Genomic DNA, 20,314 nt, shown 5'->3' on the forward strand with positions numbered 1-20,314 from the left:
TATCATTTGTAGTTTCTTTTAAAACCATGTATGAAGTGTGACCACGAATGATAGAGTAAGTAGCTTGTCTAAACACAACAGTTGCTTTTAAGTTGCAGTGAAGATCTTTCCTGACTTTTCCAAGGTTGAGTTATCTTAGCAGCTGAACCAGTAGCATTTGAGCTGGCTAGGGTACTCCATGTCTGAAAACGGGAAGAATCCCATACTACTTGAAATGTGCTTTGTTTAAGACAACAGGGGCTGGTGCTGCAGGAAGCCACAAGAGAGGAGTCCGGGCTCCCTGGAACTTGTTCTCAGCTCTGCCACAAAGCTGCCGTGTGATTTTCAGCTTGTAATTTCGTACTGCTCTGTGGTCCACTGTGGTGCAGCATCTAAGAGAGGAGGTTGGGCAGAGGCTGTGCTCGTGTTCACTCAGCATTTGCTGCAGTTGCACCAATGAATATGAAACCTGATAAGAGACTTCCCCAGGGAGGAAAGATGTGGGGTCTTTTTGCTGCTGCTACTTCATTGTTCCCTACCTTTCCAGTGGGACATGAGTCTTGGCCAGTTGCAGGCAAGTTGAGCTGCTCCAAAATTTCAGTGTGATGCCTGTCTTCCACAGAAGTTCTGTCTGTTAATAAACTCTTGGGGCGGAGGGACTGCATCACCACCTCCACCTGGGATATGAATTTCTTCTTTCTCTTCTCAACATGTTTCTCTAAAGTCCTGTTCCTAAAGCAGGAATACACTGTTGTGACCACACACAGTTGTAGACTGAGGTGTATTGATATTTGTAAAGGGCTCTGAAGTGCTGGGATGGGAAGGGTATAGTGGAAAGGCAAAGGGTTTATGTACATTAAAATGAACATCTTTAGATGAATGCACCTCATGTATGTGGAGGTATGACTGTAGTGCTATAATGGATTATTTGTATGTAGCAAAATAGATAGAAACCTCTTATTAATATCAGGACTGACTGGCTTTTCTATGGCTGTGAGACAGAAAAATATACTTTGAATTTCAGTTTTGTTCCACAGGTCAGGCTACTGTAGCTTGCCCTGCTGTTGTGTAGGATGTGTTTGTTTGGGCATAAGTGGTAATTTCAAATATTTTCTGCTTCTTCCTTTCCTCCTTTGCTTTTCCTTTCTCTTCCAAGCCTGTCCTAACATCTGTTTCTTTTTTTATCTTGCTTTTTTTCAGAATATGTGTAGCATAATTATGACAAGTGTTTTGATTGTGGATTGTCATTGACCCTTGCTGAAGAAGTACTTTGTCAATCAACAAGAATGCATCACTTAGCACTACTGGATTCATTGATTTTTTTATGCCACTTTAGACCCCTGCAGTTTATAAAATGGTATCTGCAATAATTTTCCATGCTCTTGACCTATGTCAAGAGCTACTTTATCCAACTGTCTTCATCTATTTTTATGTGCAAACTGGCTGCTGCTACTAAGAGTCAGAGAATACTGATAGGTTAGGAAAATAGCCTGGTGCTCAGTTGTGGCTGAAAAGAAACAAGCAGAATAGTCCCACTTTGGGGGTCTCACTTTTGTGATGCTGCACATAGGCAGGAGGAGGTGTCACTAGTCTCAATCACACTTCCTATGTGACTGAGGAACAGTTTGGGTCTCAAGTGTTCAATATCCAGAATATGGCCATTGGATATTGTTATATCCTCTGGATGCTCTTTAATTTTGAAAATTTTGACTTCTTTTTCTTTCATTGGAAAGTGAAATGAAAACAGAGAGTGTTGTCAACTGGTATGTTTAAATAGAGATTGTGCTGCAGAAAATCACATGACAGGCCAACTAGAATGTATAAATGACTGGTTTTCACTATCATGTCCCGTAGGAACAGTTCTAGGATTTTTCTCTTATGGCCTAATGAAATAATAGATTCTGGGTAGGAAATATATTCCCTACTTCAGAGTTAGGGTCTTTTTTTCCCCATGCATGCTCTCCTCATTTGCTGTCTCAGAGTGTCCCGACTTCACTCCTGTCCTTCTTCAACTTGATGTGTTCAAATTCACTTACAGATAAACATGAAGATGGTTCAAACTAGGGAAGAGTCAAGTACACAAGGTGCGGCCTGAGGACGTCTCACAGGGAGGCAGGCTGCTATACCAGAATAATTCCTTCTGCTGACAAACTCTAAGTGAAAGTGCAGCGATGCTGTCCAGCCCCAGCTTGCCACATGATGAGTGTTGCCCCTTTTGCTCATCCAACCTGACTTCATAGAGATTCATTGCTTGTTTGGTGATACTTTCCACGTCCCCCATCTGAATTTTCTCTCCCTTTTTCTCTTTAATTTATGGGGCTCCTGTGACACCTGCTTTCTTGTTATCTGAGCAGGAATTTCTGATTTCTTCTTACAGACTTAGGACAGATTGAGGTGAGTGATGGCAGTACAAGGGATAAAGCAGTGACTTTATCTGGGAGTGGCACATTCAGCAGCTTCTCTTCACAGACTGAAGATCCACACCTTCATGTTTCATTCTGGGATGTTAAAATAATAGATTCTGGGTATGACATTTATTCCCTACTTCAGAGTTAGGGTCTTTTTATGTGTGCTCTCCTCATACTGGAAAGAACGATGCCTTTAGCTTGTCTGTAACTTCTGCTATTTAATAATTACATTTTCATATATTGGATTTGCTTACATAGTTCTAGGCAGCTACACATTTCTAATCAAACTGAAAATATTTACTCAAGCAGACCTCCTCATCATATATTTTAAAAACAAAATAACAACTCTTTCACAAGAGTATCCAGTGTGTGTATATGTTAAAAATTGCATTGCTTTGATAAAATAGGTGGATTTTTTTTTCATCATGTTAATTTTTTTTCCCATTTTTCCAACATGTTGGGTTTTTTTTCTTTTCACGGTTTATTGCACTGGAAAAGGTCCTAACGCAACATTCTTATATAGGGCTGCTTTTCCATGAATTCTGTTGAATGAATGAGAGGGAAACTAGTAGAAAATAGTTTTGTTTCACATAGAGATAACATTTCATTATATTTTTTAGCACTTAAGGAGAATAAAAGAGTGGTGTGCTTGAAATAGTTCAGAGCAGCTTTTATTCCATAGCATGGTTTCATGCAGGCCTCTGAAGAAGAGCTGCATCGTGTACAGAACAACCCTGTGAGTGCTGAAGTGAGGAGACTGCAAATGATGATTTTTTAAAATAGTTTGGTCTCCAATCTGGCTTGGCTTTGATTTCTAGACATTCAGGAAATGGAACTTTCGAAGCTGAAGTCAATGGGAAAATGTGCACTGTTCCCCCTCAGTAAGTGTGACTTTATGGAAATGTTAAAATGCACTTCATTGTTTGCATAGAGTCTCCTTTTGGCAAGAAATGAGAATCTGTATAATCAATTACTCCAGAGATTTTCCTTCAAGGCCTATGGGTTAGGAAGTGTGGACACTTTTTAAAACCAAATATTTTTATACAAATGAACTCTTTTCATACAGAATCAAACAAATCCAAGATACACCAGGCATCTGACAGAGAAATGTGAATAAAATACCCATAAAATACTCAAAGGAAATATATGCCAGTGTACTAAAATAACTGCTGAGTCTTGGCCTAGTCTTCATTAATATAATCCAGTGATCGCACAATTTAGTTTAGACTGAGGACTACCAACAGGTTTTTCTGTTCACTTGTTAGAGAAGAAGCCCAAACCCTGTAATTCAGTAGGGTGAGCTATTCTATTTTCATAGAAATGGTGTTTTCTGTAAATTAAATTTTATGCACTCACTTCTCAGCTGAGAAAGCGGGTTTCCTGTGATGGTTTTAATTATATTCCAGATGTGTATTTCAGTACATCCTCAGTGCAATTGTAAAAGCAATTATCAAGATCCCAGCAGAAGGTGTTTGTGAATAATCCTACAGACAAGGCTATAATCATGGCTGTGCTCAGATATACTGTGTTGTTTTGGGTTACTCTGTCTTGCATCCTGCCCTGTCTCTCTCATGGGAGTGCACAGAGTCCGAATGGCCATTTTCACTTCCCCTTCCAAATTTGTGGGTAGCTGTAGGTGCCCAGCATGGCCCAATCTTTTACACTGGTTCCATCATTACAGAGCTACCTGCGCTATCCTCCCATATGCATGCTCACACAAACATGCTGTTTGTCCCTCTCTGTATTTATAGGACATCAAATGGCTATTTTATTTATAACAGTTTTATGCTTACATAAAATTGTCATTTGGCCATGTGGGAAGAAAAGGAGTTATGTTTCTTTTTCTGGCTTTGGGTCTGATCATGCAAGCTGGACAGCCCTTCGTAAAATGACTCTTTCACATATTTTCCCTAACTCTGCTAGGAGTTGAGGAAACTGAAATTATGGACAAAATCCAGTATGTAGTAGGGGCAGGCCCTGTGACACATTATCTGAAGCACAGTCACTTAACTTTTTTGTTAAAGGCAGTAAATAAGATACTGAAGAATGTCTATCCATACTTCACTAAAATCTAACCACCTAAGATAACACTGACTTGCAGATTAACTCAGCCTACATATATACGTATAAACAAATTCTTTACGTGTCAAGTTATTGTTCCAATGAACTGGGATGGTACAATGAGACGGTGTTTATGATTGCTTGGACTAAAGAACTGTCTGATAAGTGCTCTCCATAGCATAATCTGAAACAAAGGGAACAGAGGAATTTTTCTGAGACATCAATGTATGGATATATCAGTCTCCGCAAGTGCTATGTTGCCTTTACTTTCAGTTTTTTTAATAGTCAGCAGATATTTACAGCTGAATAGGCAGTAAATAAATACGTATTTTCACAGTGAATAGTAAAGAGTTTGCCGTTTTTCTTGTCAGGAAAACCCCTTCTCATTCCTCCATAGAGAAATGCTATTAGGTTATCCAAGTTCTGCTTAAACTTGTCTGTGTTACGCAGTCTCCTGGACCATTTACACTCCTCTGGCTACATTTACAAAAGAAATAAGTTTTCAGAAACCTCTAACAGTTGCTAATGATAGTGCTTGCAGCAATCCTGATGCAGAGGACTTCATAATGCCAATTTAAATGCCATGGGATCTTGACTTGCAACTCCTCTAAGCAATAGCAGTATTGTTGCCTACCTTCTTCCATTAATTTTCCTGCATTTAAGTTGGAGTTAGCAGTGGTAGAGAGGGTGAAAATTTAAACTTCTTCTGCTGAGTTTATCTAATTCTTTTTTCTTTGGGGACATCTTTACACCAGTATCAGATCCTGAAATTGTGTTGGGGATGGGCATTTATAACTCCTTCCTGCAGACTCAAATATGAGTGAGTTTTGTAATGAGTTGCCCTGCCTGGCATGGCATGCTCTGTATGCACTCATAGCATATGAAGGGTTGAAATTTGTTGACTTAAACCACTTTCAGCATAACTTTTAAGGACATGGTAACATGCTCTTGTGATTCATTTCTACAGCTAAGGGATGAGTCAAGGTGATGGCACTCTGACAGCACAGAAGCTTTAGACCCCTCATTCAGCTGAAAATGTTTCTAGTAATGTTAGCCAAATCTGATAGTAAGGTTTGGAAGGTGGATCATGCTAATAACAAAACAGAGTCAGCTACTGAGTCAGAGGTGAAATGGTATGTGGGATGCCCCTCAGCTGGCTTCTGATGTGTTGGGAGAGCTGAGCTGCCTGTGAAGAAAGAAACTTAGGATAAAAAAAGATAGCTTTGCTGTGGGGATCTGGAAGAGAAAGCATGTGTTAGGAGCAGGTGACAAGGAAGTAGGGTTCATTATAAATCTGTCAGGTGTCAGCCTTTTTTGATGGAGGGGATCTCCAGTTAAAAGGGATCTTGAACCCACTTTAAATCAGTCTCTTCAATCTTAAGACTTAGTGCTTGCCAAAGTCTTTGGCTCTCCCTCTTTTGGCCTCTGGTCAGATACACTATACATCTTGCAGGCCTCCAGACTTTGCTACCACAAATGGCACCAAAGACTGATGACCTGCCTGTTTCTGCTGAAGGGACCTCTGGGTCATGTAAGATCTGAAGGTAGCAGTCAGTTCTAGGCTTCTTGAGAGGAAGTCCACCAAGATGAATGTCAGCCCAAGCTGAAAGAGGAGCTGAGTAACCAGGAGAGAAAGGCACCTTATCCAATTTCTCAGTTCTCTCAAAAGTGGAAAGGCATTTACCAGAAGATTTAACAGAGAAATGGTTTCTGTGTGACCACTAGCAGACAGATAGTCCGTATTCTTCAACTGCATAATTTCTCCTGTGGAAGCATACAGAAGTATACTGTTGACCCTGAAGGTAATTCTTGGCAAGGGGAAAAATTCAGTTCTTCCTTATAAAGAAAATCATGAAGCTTTGCCAACCAGTAGAAGCAATATCCTAGGAATGCTCCCAAGCAGAATTCAGGGATGCCTTTCTGTGTTTTCACCTGGAAGGAGAGGACAGAAGCCAAAGTAGTATGGACCTCAAGCAAAATTTCTGTTAATGTCAATGGTGTTTTGTCTGTGTAGGGATCCCACAATTTGAAGCTGAGGATGCATAGTGGAGACATTAGCCTGCTAAGGAAAAATATTAATACCATCCCTGACAAATATTAATACCATCTCCCAAAGAGAAATACGTGAGCTGAAAATAAATTTCTTTTATATATATTTATGTGTGTGTGCATGCACAGATATTCATAAACAGCACAAATCTAAGGTGCAGAATTGGTTACCAGTAGGAAATGGCTGTCTTGCTTGGGAAGATGTGAACTGAATTTTTACTGTTATATCCTCTGAAAAAATTCAGCAGAAATATGAGCTGTCAGGAAGGTAGATGCATATCAGTATAACCTTGCTTTGTCTGTGGATAGTTTATATTATTTACATTTATAGAAACTAGCTCCCATTTAGACAGAAATGATGTGCTGTAAGGTCACTTTTGGTGTTGCCCTTTCTGGATGTGTCCTGAATCTTTGAAGAGGTACCTGACAGACAAGAAACTGGCTTTCAGAACTAGATTTTTAACCCTGATCTTTGTTTTTCTGTTTCAAGCTCTTTTTTTGTTGTTGTTGTAATTTAACCTGTTGCTCAGTATCTAGCTGTTTCTTTCGGGGAAGCACTGTAGGATAAAATGAAGTCCCCAAAAGCCTGGATGAGTCAATCTTGACAACAAGTCACAGTGCTATAAAATACAGTTTAATTTTGTTTCTCCACTCCAGGTGGTCAGGCCACTTAGATACTGGTTAAGTAAAACATTGAGTATGTTACTGAATATTTTGTTTTCAAGAACAAACTTAAATAAAAGAAAGAAAACTGTCAGAAACTTCATTTATTTCTCATTGTGATATGTTGTTAAGCTTTGTAGAAATAAATAGTTTTATAAATTTGAAAGAGGAGCGAGTCTGATAATGAAAAGTAATAAAATAATGGCATTGTTCAAAAGATGATAGCCAATGAAATCCTTCTAGCAGGGGTTTAATAGTTGCCCATGGAGACTTGTAGCACTAACTAAATTGGACATATTCCCTAGTGAAAAATATGCCAAGGTGAGCTGTGCATTCCCACTGCCAAAATGAACTCTTTAACATGAAATATGTCTTGGACTCTGGTAATGGGAAACTTCCCAAGATTTCACACATTTCTTGATAATCTCCATGGAACCCTAACACTTACCAAATGTTTTCCTTGTTGGCAGGTGGAGTGGATACAACAGCAGGTGGTTAAAAGAAGGATAAAGAGGGATTATAAACCTGGTGGTACCCAATCCACTTATTTCAATGATCCCAAGTGGCCAAGCATGTGGTACATGGTAAGTAAGTAAAGGGTCACTGGTTCTGTTTCATGCTAGTGTTTAAGTTTGTCTGCTGTGATATTTTGAAAAGTGGCAAAATAGTATGTTCAGAAAAAGCAAACTTTCTTTACTGTTTTATGTAACTAATGAAGATTTGTAAACTCCTTACAAGTATTATAAAGAACTCCCAGTGGGCCTTGAAATAGGATACACTTATTAATGCATTCATTCATGAATTCTTCCTATTGCAAGATGCCTTGGGAATTTCTTAGTAGAGGATAAACTTTCAGCAATGGGAAGGGAAGGAACATAGCCACAATCTGTGAGAGCAGTGAACCCACTTGTTTTCAACGTGCTCAATTCACTGTCTGTAGGATCAATGTGATACAAATTTCTTGTGTCCTGAAACACAAGAAGAGAGCCCCAAACAATGTCTTTTGAATGTTATATGTGCGTGCTTTTTAGTAATGAATAATTCTGTTGAAATAAATGGATTGTTTGTGCTGTTTTCTGTCTGCATGAGTTGCATGTTTTCTGAGCAAACTTTTTTTTTCCTGGTTACAGTCACAGTTAAAGCCTGGAGTGAAACTGTTTTTATTCAAGAAGTTTTTGAAAATATCTTCATTTTGCTTGGCAAGATGCAAATGAAAGGTTCATGTACTTAGTTTAAGAAAGTTGGGAGCAACAAGTTAGGCAATTGACTCCAGCTCACACACCTGCATTTTGGCTATTAAAGACTTGCTGTCTTTCCCTACTGTTCCATTGATATAGTTCTAATTCCTTACATCTTGTTTTCTCACTAGATCACCTATGTAGCTGAGAGTAGGGCACTCAGAAGGTTTATGACTTGATAGCTTTAACTGCTTCAGACAGGGAGGAAAATATGCCTTTTTGGAAACAATATGTAAAATGATTTTCCTGTAAGTAGACATTGTCTTTTCAGGTATTTGGCTAATTCCAAAGCGCTAGCTTATATTTTACGTGAATAAACAAGATTGTCCTAACACAGCTTAATTTTTTTTTTCAGATTTTATAATTATTTCATATTGGCTTGTAATTCATTCAGTTGCATACATTGAAAAACAAAAATGTAATATGTCTGCAGTAATTCACAACACTAACAGTCAGCTCAGACATTCAGAAGTCCTTGTCTTCAAGTATGTGCCATACGAGCATGTCATCAGTCAGCAGGTCTAGTAGCTTGTCTATTTGTTTCCAGAATTGCTGTATCTGAGTAAGAGACTAAGTAATACCCTGCTTCCAAAATTCTTCCTATATTTATTAAGCAGACCCTTTTATATTACTAGTAACCCTTTTCTTTTCCCATGGAAAAATGGCTCCATCTTACCTTTTCTGACCTACTGGATCTCTCAGTCTTTGAGGCAGTAACTCTCCTCATACACTAGAAATCTATTTCATTTATGTTTTATTGCAATATGTATTTATGTGGCTAAGGGAATTGGAACTCTGAAACCTTGAAAACAGCTTTTACCCAAAATGTAATGCTTTTCAGAAGCTGTTTGTGAAAGCTGTATTATTTTGGGTCACGGGATCATGGCAGGGCTTTTTCCCAGTCACAGAATCGCTGAGGCTGGGAGGCACCTCTGGAGATCATCTAGTCCAATCCTCCTGCGCAAGCAGGGTCACCTAAAGCACATTGATCGGGACCGTGTTCAGACGGCTTTTGAACATCTCCAAGGAAGGAGAGACTCCACAATCTCTCTGGGCAACCTGTTTCAGTGCTCTGTCACCCTCACAGTGAAGAAGTTTTTCCTCATGTTCAGATGGAAGTGTCTGTGTTTCAGTTTGTGCCCGTTGCCTCGCGTCCTGTCGCTCGGCACCACTGAAAAGAGTCTGGCTCCATCCTCTCGACACCCTCCCTTCAGATACTTGTACACATTGATAAGATCTCCTCCCAGCCTTCTCTTCTGCAGGCTGAACAGGCCCAGCTCTCTCAGCCTTTCCTCACAAGAGAGATGCTCCAGTCCCCTAATCATCTTTGTAGCCCTTCGCTGGACTTGCTCCAGCAGTGCCACGTCCCTCTTGTACTGGGGAGCCCAGAACTGGACGCAGTACTCCAGATGTGGCCTCACCAGGGCTGAGTAGAGGGGGAGAATCACCTCCCTCGACCTGCTGGCAACACTCTTCCTGATGCACCCCAGGATACCACTGGCCTTCTTGGCCACAAGGGCACATTGCTGCCTCATGCTTAACTTGGTGTCCACCAGCACTCCCAGGTCCTTCTCCGCAGAGCTGCTTTCCAGCAGGTCAGCCCCCAACCTGTCCTGGTGCCTGGGGTTATTCCTCCCCAGGTGCAGGACCCTGCACTTGCCTTTGCTGAACTTCATGAGGTTCCTCTCCGCCCACCTCTCCAGCCTGTCCAGGTCTCTCTGAATGGCAGCACAGCCCTCTGGTGTATCAGCCACTCCTCCGAGTTTTGTATCGTTAGCAAACTTGCTGAGGGTGCACTCTGTCCCTTCATCCAGGTCATTGATGAAGAAGTTGAACAAGACTGGACCCAGGACTGACCCCTGGGGGACACCGCTAGCTACGGACCTCCAACTAGACTCTGCACCACTGATCACAACCCTCTGAGCTCTGCCATTCAGCCAGTTCTCAATCCACCTCACTGTCTGCTCATCCAGCCTGCACTTCCTGAGCTTGTCTATGAGGATGTTATGGGAGACAGTGTCAAAAGCCTTGCTGAAGTCAAGGCAGACAACATCCACAGCTCTCTCCTCATCTACCCAGCCAGTCATTCCATCAGAGAAGGCTATCAGATTGGTTAGGCATGATTTCCCCTTGCTGAAGCCATGCTGACTACTCCTGACCACCTTCTTTTCCTCCGCATGCTTAGAGAGGTCCTCCAGGATGAGCTGCTCCATCACCTTTCCAGGGATGGAGGTGAGGCTGAGTGGCCTGTAGTTCCCTGGGTGCTCCTTCTTGCCCTTTTTGAAGACTGGGGTGACATTGGCTTTCTTCCAGTCTTCAGGCAAATTGAAATGTGTGTATTTGTCTTTCTCCTCTAATATGTGTGTTTACTCAATCTGCCCATCCTACAAATATGTGCATAAGGTGACAGACAGAGTCCAATAAATGGCAGTAGTTTGTGATATTGTGGCCTGTCAGTTCTGAAATACTTATTTTTTTAATTTTATTTCAGCATTTTTAATTGAAACTGGAACATAATAGTGATTTATCCTTATGTTGTCTGCTCTTATCACTATAAACTTTCAGCTTTGTATTAGAATAAAAAGAGGGAGGCCAAATTTCAAGAGAAAAATACTAGTAAAGCAAAAGTGATAAAGCCTACTAATACAGTTTACAGTAACTTGTGCAAATTCTCTTTTGTGCCCCTAGATTTGCATTCAAGGTTTTTACTATCACCATAGCTTTCTGGTGGGATTACACTGGTGGGTTTTCTTAAATTGACAATAGATACTTATAACAGTTGCCTCTAATTTTGTTTAGGAGGGAAACAGTCTGCCTAGCCACATTGCTTCATAGCTGCCTCGCCATTGTAAGCCTAATATGGAAAGCGCTTTAGGGCAACAAATGGACTTTACTGTTTGTCTTGTACAACTTTCAGAGTATTTTCAATTCTATACCTGTAGGAGAAAGCCCTCTTTTGCAGACACTCTGGGAAGGAGCTGCTCTTGGGTGATTGCATTTGTCTCCACTGAATAGCCCTGTGTATTTGAGGTGCCTTTAGTGGCAGTGGCTAGATGGCATCTTGTTGAGAGTGATCAATGAAGTATTAGGGAGTACATGATTTCAACAAGAGGGAATAGCTAAAAAATATGTGAATGAGTTGATTTCAGGACTGACTGGGGTCATTACCAGATATCCTCAAATGACTGTATTTGTGATTGTAGCCATAGCTACTTTTGTTAATCTTGTTTATCTTTAGAAGTTGAAGAGAAAAAACAGGAATTCCAGGTTAGTTAATGTTTTCAGTAATTGCTATGTCAGAAAGAGGTTTTTAGGTTGCTGATTGCAAACTTGTTATTGAGAAAGTTATAAAGTATTATCATGTACAGATTTGCATTTTGATTAATTATTAACTTCGTTGTGGGTTAAGATTGATACCTTTGGCCGTTGAACTGGTATAATCTCTAACAGGGCTGTAAATGTAGTTCAGATGTGTTGACACAAGACCTTTTATTCAAAGACTTTGTCAAACAAAATCTCTGATTGATGTGTTTCCCCCCCAGCCTTTTTCTTCACAGGTACCTCCTCTTGTAATTGTAATAGACCTGGCTAGAAATAATACATTTTTGTTTGTGTGATATCCATGGCAAAAAGTTATGAGGGGGATTCAGAACTTCTCTCTCTTCTGGGTCACCACAAAGGTTAAAAGCATTTCTCAAGATCTATTCCATCAGCAAATTAAAAGTTCTTCTTTTATCTCAGTATTTTTCTCCCTTGACTGTAAACATGATTCCTAGAAAGAGTGGAGAGGTTAGGAATTTGTTACACTCATGGACAGAATCTGCAAGATATTTAGCATTTTACAGTTTTGTGGAAGCCAAAGGAAGCAGAGCTTTCAGAGGCACTCATCACCTAAACAAATATGCTTGTACTTTTTGATAACTGATTACTCTATCTATTGAGAAATTTTTGCTGCTCATGCCTTCTAATACCTAGGAAAAGACAATCTTCTTTGGACTTCCCTCCCTCAAAGCAATCAAAGTTGAAAAAAAATTTGCTTTATCATAACCTCTGATTTTTGAGACATGTGCTTAACAGTGAAATAGGATCTATTTTTTAGATTAACTTGCACATGAAACTTCATGTGAGAGTCACTATTCAAACTGACCTACAGAGTTGGGCCCAGCTTGCTCAGAATGAACTGGTATCAAAGAAATAAAGTCAAAGGGAAAGCGACTCCGTAGTTAACGTCATTTTCTAAACTTTAGGTCAGGAGAGAGCTCCCAGTCCAGCAGGTTGTCCCCAGATTTCAGCTATCCATGTGTCATCATGTCATATCTAATACATTTCTTCTCATTCATTAGTATTGACAAAATATTCTGTTTGCCAATAACTGGATGAAATATATATAATCGGTTCGCATGACTGAAAGAGATTGAAGTCAACTCTAAAATCCTACTGCTATCTGAAACTGCTTTACTTTACTTGCCATTACAACAAACAGTGGCTTTGGAATGGACTAAGGGGACTTTGTGCCTAACCAATTTCACACTTCCTGCCAGTTTCCTCATCTTGTTTGAATGGGAAAATGGTCATAAAAAATGGAGAAGATGAATATAAAAATTTTAAAAAATATGGAAAGATGTGGTTAATATAACTAACTTTGACTTGCTTAGAAATTTATTAGACTTCAGTCACTAGACTCTCCTTGCTGACAGTTTCCTTTTGCTTCCGACTTCAGAAAAACCTGGTAGTCGTCAACTGAAACTGGAGTTACATAGGCACCACAATGCTTTGTTCTGCAACTGTAATCTAGCTCTGCTGTTACACTAGGCTCCATTGCATAATTTTGTAAAATAGAATGTAGCTGCAAGAAATTGATTTAACTGTAGTTTATTTTTTAACTAACTGTCATTAGTGCAAAGGCACTGCCCCTCTCTTTGTAGTCAGTTCAGACGGGAGGAAGTCTTTTTCAACACGGATCAAGGATAATCCTCCCAGCGCTGTTATCAGCCCTGATATTGCTAATAATAATTGCTAGCACTAACAGGCCTCTCTAATTTGGAGAAGTTTCCATAGTCCCTGGTCCTACCATCTTCTTCCCACTCTGCTTGGCCTAGGTGCTGCTGGGCAGGAATTGAATGTACAGTAAGATATTTTTGTGGGGCTGAGGATTTGTCAGAGAAGAAGTAAGATGTTTTGAGAGGTGAGACTGTCTGAAAGGAGAGGCATTGTTCTACTAGAGCACCTAAGAATAAATGTGATGATAGTTAAAGTTTATAAGCTAAGTGTTTGCTTATCACTGGCTGTCACTACATCAGAGAAAGAGGAAATGTATATCCAGAGGTTGTTCTTTATAGCTAGAGAAGGTATGGCACTGTCAGAGAGAACGAGGGGAAAGGTAGAACTTCCATTGCAGTAAATCACTGGGGCAAGATGGTATTCCTCTGAGAAAATGCAGCATAAAATAACAGAGTTACACACAAAAATAAGTGACAGCTTTAAAAATGGTGTTATACTCAGAGAAGAAGCTAGCCAGTATCCTTAAAATGTGTAGTTGGGGGTCCTCCCGAAAATTTATATACAGGTGAACCTTACCTAAGAACCTAGGGAAGTATCTGACAGTATCATTAAGGTTATAAACCACAGCAAGAAGAAAGAACTTAACCATCAGCTTCTCAGAAAGAAAATGAGAGAGATCAGTCGCATTCATAAGCTGCTTGGAACGGAGGAAGAAGGACACCATGTATAGCATAGCCAAACCAAAGAGAAAACAATCTTTTCATTGTCACTGCTAAATGCATCCCAAAATAACATTAATCATAATCCAAAACTTCACAGAAGTAAAACTTCCATTTTACTCTACAAATATCTCAGGTCTACAATGGTGTCAGCTAACATTTTTTCTTAAAACCTTTTAACATCTCTGTTTTTGATGTTGATTTCTCCAAATTAAGTTCCTCCATTTTTGAAGATATTTTTCTTTTCTCTGAATCGCTTTCTTTTTCTTAATTTTTACTGTTTCCTCTACCCCATTTATTCCTCATTATTTTTTTCTTTATACACATAAACTGTACGCTGGAAGAGCAAGTGAAAGACAAAATGCGTTTGGAGGAGTGTGCTAAATGCAGAAGACTTCACAGTCTTTTGTTTGGAACCAAAAAGAAGGGCTTTTGTGAAGATAAATGTACCTCTGTGTAGTCTGCTAATATTCTCTGAATGCGGTAACAATAGAATGGACAAAGGACTCTAATAAAATACACTTTATGCAGTATTTTTTAAAAAAGAGCATATTAGGTAAATGTAATACACCTGGGTTGCTGAAAAAGTCAATTTTTCTTACAAAATCTCTAAAAAGTTACTCTAATAGAAATCTGCAAACCCAAGAAAAGATATAATTCCTGACTCCGCTGCTTTTTCAGCTGCTTGTGTTTTGACTTAACTTTGTGGGATTTAGGGAGTGCATTCCTGATTTCCAGAACTGGACTGAAGGGACAGGCAGATGCACAAAGTTTTGCTGTGAATGAATAGTTGGTAAATTAACAGAGACAGCAAATTGTCACATGCCCAGTTATCTAGCACCAGAAGAGGTTTATGAGGAAGCATCAGTGCTGGAACTGTGTGTTGTAGAGCCCAATGAGTTGGCAAATAGATGGAGAGTGAGTCAGCAAAGTATTTTAGGGAATCCAAGCTGAAACATGTTTATAGCAATGCCAATAGGGCATGATAAAAGTAGGTAACAGCCACAGTGGAAACTAATGTTTAGTAATTATTTGGTGAATAAGTTGATTGAACTATAATATTGTTGCTAATTATATATGTAGCAAGACTGGAGTGAGATTATTCAGATTTTTAGAAAGCTGTTGCTGAGAAGTTTAACTTACCAGCCAGTGTTTGTCATTCAGCCTTTTATATTTGTGCCACAAGATTTCTGGTACAGACAGATGAAATGTAACTTATACTGCAATTTAAAGTATTCCATACACATTGATGAGCTCTGAATTAGTTGCATCTAGAGCTGGCTGCTTTCAGCTCTTCAAATGAAATCAAAACCCAGGGAAAGTCGCTTCATTTTCACTTTCAGTGAGAACTGTAAAGTCAGCATTGCGTTGAACTTTGATGAAGGACCAGGGAACCCAGCTTACTTTGTTTCTTCAGAAAACTCCTCCAGTACAGTACATTAGTGAGGGATGGATCGTGCTCTCCAGATATATTTGTGAGCTCCCAGGTGAACTATAGTAGCATCTGCCTAGAGGGACCGACACTCCTGCTCTGTCGCTATGCAGTGGACTTTGGAAGGCAGCCAGAATAAGGCTAATAAGCCTTTATCAGCAGTGAGTAATGTGAGTATCCCAAGGTCCTGTAGCTATTAAATAAGGTGGAGGTGAAAAGTTAGAGAGGCCAATTGCCTCCCTAATGCTGCCTAGGAGATCTGTGAGGAGCTGGCTTATCTTGTACTTCTCTCCCAACTCCAAGCATGAGAGGTAGCACGGAGAAAAGGATTTTACAGCTCTGGCCTGGCCCTTAATGAGGTCAGGTAAGGAGAGTGGGACTGTGGGACAACGCAGAGGAAGACAAAGAAACTAGTGACAATTGCCTGATCGAACAGGCTGGAGAGAGATGGAGGAGAGAGAGAGGTCACACTGCGTCCAAGTGCAAGTCAGGATATGCAGGAAGCAGGATTTGGAGACAGAATTTCTCGTGCCACATGTTGACACCACAGCAAGTGAATACATGTCTCCTTTTTTTACCACCTCCTAATACTGTATTTCAAACCCACTTAGGCCAGGCATTGGCAGCTGAGGAAAAAACTCACTCTTTTTTCACTGTCCTCCAAAGAAGCATTCTCTCTTTCTTTCCTTTTGTGCAGTGAAAGCCAATCACTGTTCTTTCTGAGGTGGCATGGCATGTTAGTGTCTTGCATGTCTTGTAACTGGGTTTGGTTGTTGTATTTTGCACTGCATGAGATGATCGAGCTCTCAGTTTTTTAGAAAGTTGTGATGACAATCTGTGACTTGCTTCAGTGGAAGTGCCACTAGAAAGAATCAAACTTCCTATCACAACATTACCTTGCAAATCTGTATATGGAAACATACCTCTCGTTCTCTGTGGACAAGGGAGAACTAATACCATAAGATCAGGTGATGCACAATTTGACCTAAATTAATTTCCTATTGAAAAACAGCAGCATATTTTTGGTAGTCTGAAGCCTGGAGAAGTGGATTTATCCTTATCTACTGACAAGAGGTTATTAATGCAATTAGTTTAGTGAGGTTAACGAAGAGTTTAATGACAGAAATACCTGATAGGCTACTTGATCTTTTCCTCTGGCATATTGAGTTCTGACTTCCAGAGAAGCAACTCTGGAAGTGTCCAGGAAACACAAAATGGAAGTCAGCACTGTTTAGGATTGCTCCGGTATTTTCACTGAACCAAGAAGTAGCAGTATTGCAGTCATTTCCATACTTGCTATTGGGAGAGATTTTCTTGTGTGTCAAAGATTCAATAATAAACCATATAGAAATAGCACACTTTCCACTGCCTATTTACTACAGTTGATTTTATCTTCAGAGAGTTCAGAGAGTCTTTCTGAACTGCCTTTTTCTGACTGGTTTCTGCAATTAGTAAGGAAATGATAGCACCACAAAATCTATGCTGAATTCTAATGAGATATAATAAATATCTGTCTTTAACTTTAGTCCAGAATAAATCACTAACAATAAATGATATGGAATATACATGGATAGAGAATTGCTGACATTAACAACAGTCAAATTTGTTATACTGGGGCATGATTTGGTGTATTTTAGTTTTTATCTCTGGTAGCATTTCAGTGGGAAAAACATTCCCTTAAATATATATATGCATACTTATCCAGAAGTATATATTTTTCTCTTTAAAGGAGAAGGAATTTGCCCATTGCTACTTTCCAAGAGCATTTTTTCAAGAACAATCACTTAGCTGCCTGATTTTTTAGATTTTTCTTATTCAAAATCGAGTAATCAATATCAAAACAGAAGACACAAAAAATTTATTTTGTTCTGCAATACTGTGAGTGTTCTAGTAAGATGACTGAAAAAAGGAAGAGGTAATTTCATTAATTGTAAAGTACACTGCATTGCTTTAAACACTCCCTTTACCTGTTTTTGGTGTTGTTTGCCTACTAAAATTGTGGATACTTCGGGAAAGGGATTGCTAAATATGATTTCTATTGAACTGATATTGTATAGCTTTTTTTTCACAAAAACACAACACAAACGTCTAGAACCGCAAAATGACCTGAAATGCATAGCCAGAGTACACAGAAGAATTGATTCTGAAGCTTGCCTGACTTGTGGTCTGGTTGCTAAAGACCAAATTGGTGTGATGTGTCCAATTTGCTCTCTTAAGAAGCCAACTCATAGACTATGAGAGTTATATAAATTTCTGCTGCAAACAGTAGCTATATTACTGCTCAGTCAGGGAGCAGAAAATTAGTTTTGTGCTTTTAAAGACAATTTCTTAACCATTCTGTTCCCAAGAGAGACGGATCTATATGGTGTCCTTTACAAACGGCAGATTGGAGAACCACTATTTAGCTCTAGTATATTAGGTCTCATAGGATTCTTTAAATATCATTCTGGCTGTATTTTAATGAATGTAAATACCATAAGACTTAGGATACCTTGAGAATGAGAGTATCAGAGCTCCAGTTTTCCCAGTTCTTGCATCTGTGCTCTGACCTTTCCTTCCATGTATCACCTGAGCAAATGCTGATGTTCTCTGAGTATGCTCAGAGACTAAAATTAAAGTGTGACTAAAATTAAAAGTAAGCAGAGGACATTAATTTTTGCTCTCCCTAAGGCTCTCTTTTCAACCACATAAAATAAAAAAAAAAAGTGAGCAAATTCACCTTGAGGATGGAGCCTTTCAATAAAGTTGTGTTCTTCGTCACTTCACTGGATGCAGGATATCCTAGGCATTACTTGTAGCTACTTCTGTCATGAAATCTCTGCTGGAAGTTAAAACTGCTGTTCAAGCTCTCTGAAGAGGATTTACTTCTAGCCAAATAAGAAGCACGTAGCAGAGAAGACTTTAAGTATATCAAACTCTACCAATGCCATTTTGGAGAGGAGTTCAGCAAGTGTTTGTGCATATGTGTGGGAAAGGTCCCCAGTGACTTTTAAATGCAGATTCAGTGGAAGTTAACCTAAATGAGTAAAGTGATCATTTTTAACTCAGACACTGAATAGGGGAGAGACTGTCAGCATGAGACCCCAAATCTCCTCAGACATAGCTAGGTGAGGAGCAAGGCAGGCAACATCTGCTTGCCCTTTTCCTATAGAGGGTATATATTCCACCAAAACTTAAACACTGATTGTTTCAAAGCGAGCTCATTTCCAGCATGCAGCTGAAATGCATGGTGGTCAAAGGGAGGAAGTGAGTGGAAGGAAAGAGTCTCAGACAACCCCAAGAGATACAAGTGTGAATCTTTTACAGGATTGATACCACTTTTGTCTTACCCTTTCTATTGCATTAGACTCCACTAATCCATGAGTAGCTTGCCATTTAAGCATATAATTGCCCTGTCTTTATCCATTTTTATGTGAATACCTAACTGAATAAGCAAGTTACTTTGTTTTGAAAACAATTCAAAACTATATTAAATCCAAATAGTATAAGTGCAGGAGCCTAATGAAAAGCAAACATAAATATAAATGAGAGACTAAACATTAAGCACACAGTGGGGTTTTCCTGTTGTATGTCTTTAGAATGAGACAGTTTATTAATAAACAGTAAGTTAGTGCTTGGGAGATGATAGTGTTTTGCTTTTTATGAATATCAACTCCTGGCTAAAAGATTACATTTGGGAGCCAGAAAACCAGTTCAGAAAAAAAAATAAAGACAAGTTTAAGCAAAGAAAAAATGTTTCTGAAGTTAAGAGGGGTTGAATAACTCTTTCTTTGTTCAACTTCCATGTACTCCACCACCTCCAGGTTTAATGTACAATCAGGAGCAGACTTTTTTTCCTTTTAAGACTTCTGGTCTGGCTGCAAGCAGGCTGTTGAGGAAACTTCATATGTGTGAGCTTTCAGACTCATGTTTGAATAAACAGCCCAGCTTCTCATCTTCATGCAATCCCAGCTGAAACACTGAAATCCATATATTCTTGACTTACTTAGACCCTATCCACATGAAGTGAAACGTAAAGAGAGAAATTAATACAGCCGACATAGCAACCGTTACAGCCTTTATGGCTGGTAGGTGGTTGGTCTACTTACAGAATACATGACCCTAGAAGAGCTCTCTTAATGCTTTTAAAGCACTAACTTGGAGAACTTGCTCAGAGCCCTCTTCGGAAGATGAAGTTTCCCAAGACCCCTAAGACAACCTAGACGCTTGCGGTCTTAGGCAGTAGTCTCACTCCTACCACCTACACTCTTTTCACCCCTAGCTACTCAGTCCTTTCTCCATCCCTTGCACTACCTCTGAGGACCAGCTGAACAGGCCCAAGGGGAGCAGCCTAGCAGAGAGCAAAGAAACCCAGGAGGAGGGAGCAGGATTATCTTTTTTGACAACAGTGAGTTTAGTTAGAGTAGTACAACTTTCTTGAGCATCTACACACTCAGTTTAGGGTGTTTAGTCTCTTAGTTTTGATTGCATTATTAGGTGTATTTGCTACGCTGGTGTGGTTTTCCTTGTTTTTAAAATGTTGTCTTGCAGTTTCCATTTGCACCCACTCCAAAAGGGTAGTGAACTACTACATAAATGGGTAAAAGTATAATGCATTGTTCCATTTATTTCATTTATCTGCCCTTTCAAAAAATTTGCCTAAACATAGCATCAGCCCACTATTTAACAGGGAAGTTTCATGGTACTAACTAGTGAGACAGAATAAATATCTAAGAGGTTCATGTCCATTTTCCCCACTCACATTGGGCATGCAGTCAGCTTTTG

The 20,314-nt window shown here is 39.5% G+C and overlaps 1 protein-coding gene across 1 annotated transcript in view; it reads left to right on the plus strand.

Annotated features, from left to right (window-relative positions):
* Positions 1–20,314, plus strand: part of PCSK5 (proprotein convertase subtilisin/kexin type 5) — a 400,552-nt gene that overhangs the window by 184,005 nt on the left and 196,233 nt on the right. Inside the window, exon 3 of the mRNA XM_026064358.1 lies at positions 7,631–7,744. Within this exon, the coding sequence (XP_025920143.1) occupies positions 7,631–7,744 (114 nt within the window). The remainder of the gene's footprint in view (positions 1–7,630; positions 7,745–20,314) is intronic.

The sequence above is a fragment of the Apteryx rowi genome, unplaced genomic scaffold, assembly GCF_003343035.1.
Source record: "Apteryx rowi isolate R43461 unplaced genomic scaffold, aptRow1 scaffold_214, whole genome shotgun sequence".
Classification (NCBI taxonomy): domain Eukaryota; kingdom Metazoa; phylum Chordata; class Aves; order Apterygiformes; family Apterygidae; genus Apteryx; species Apteryx rowi.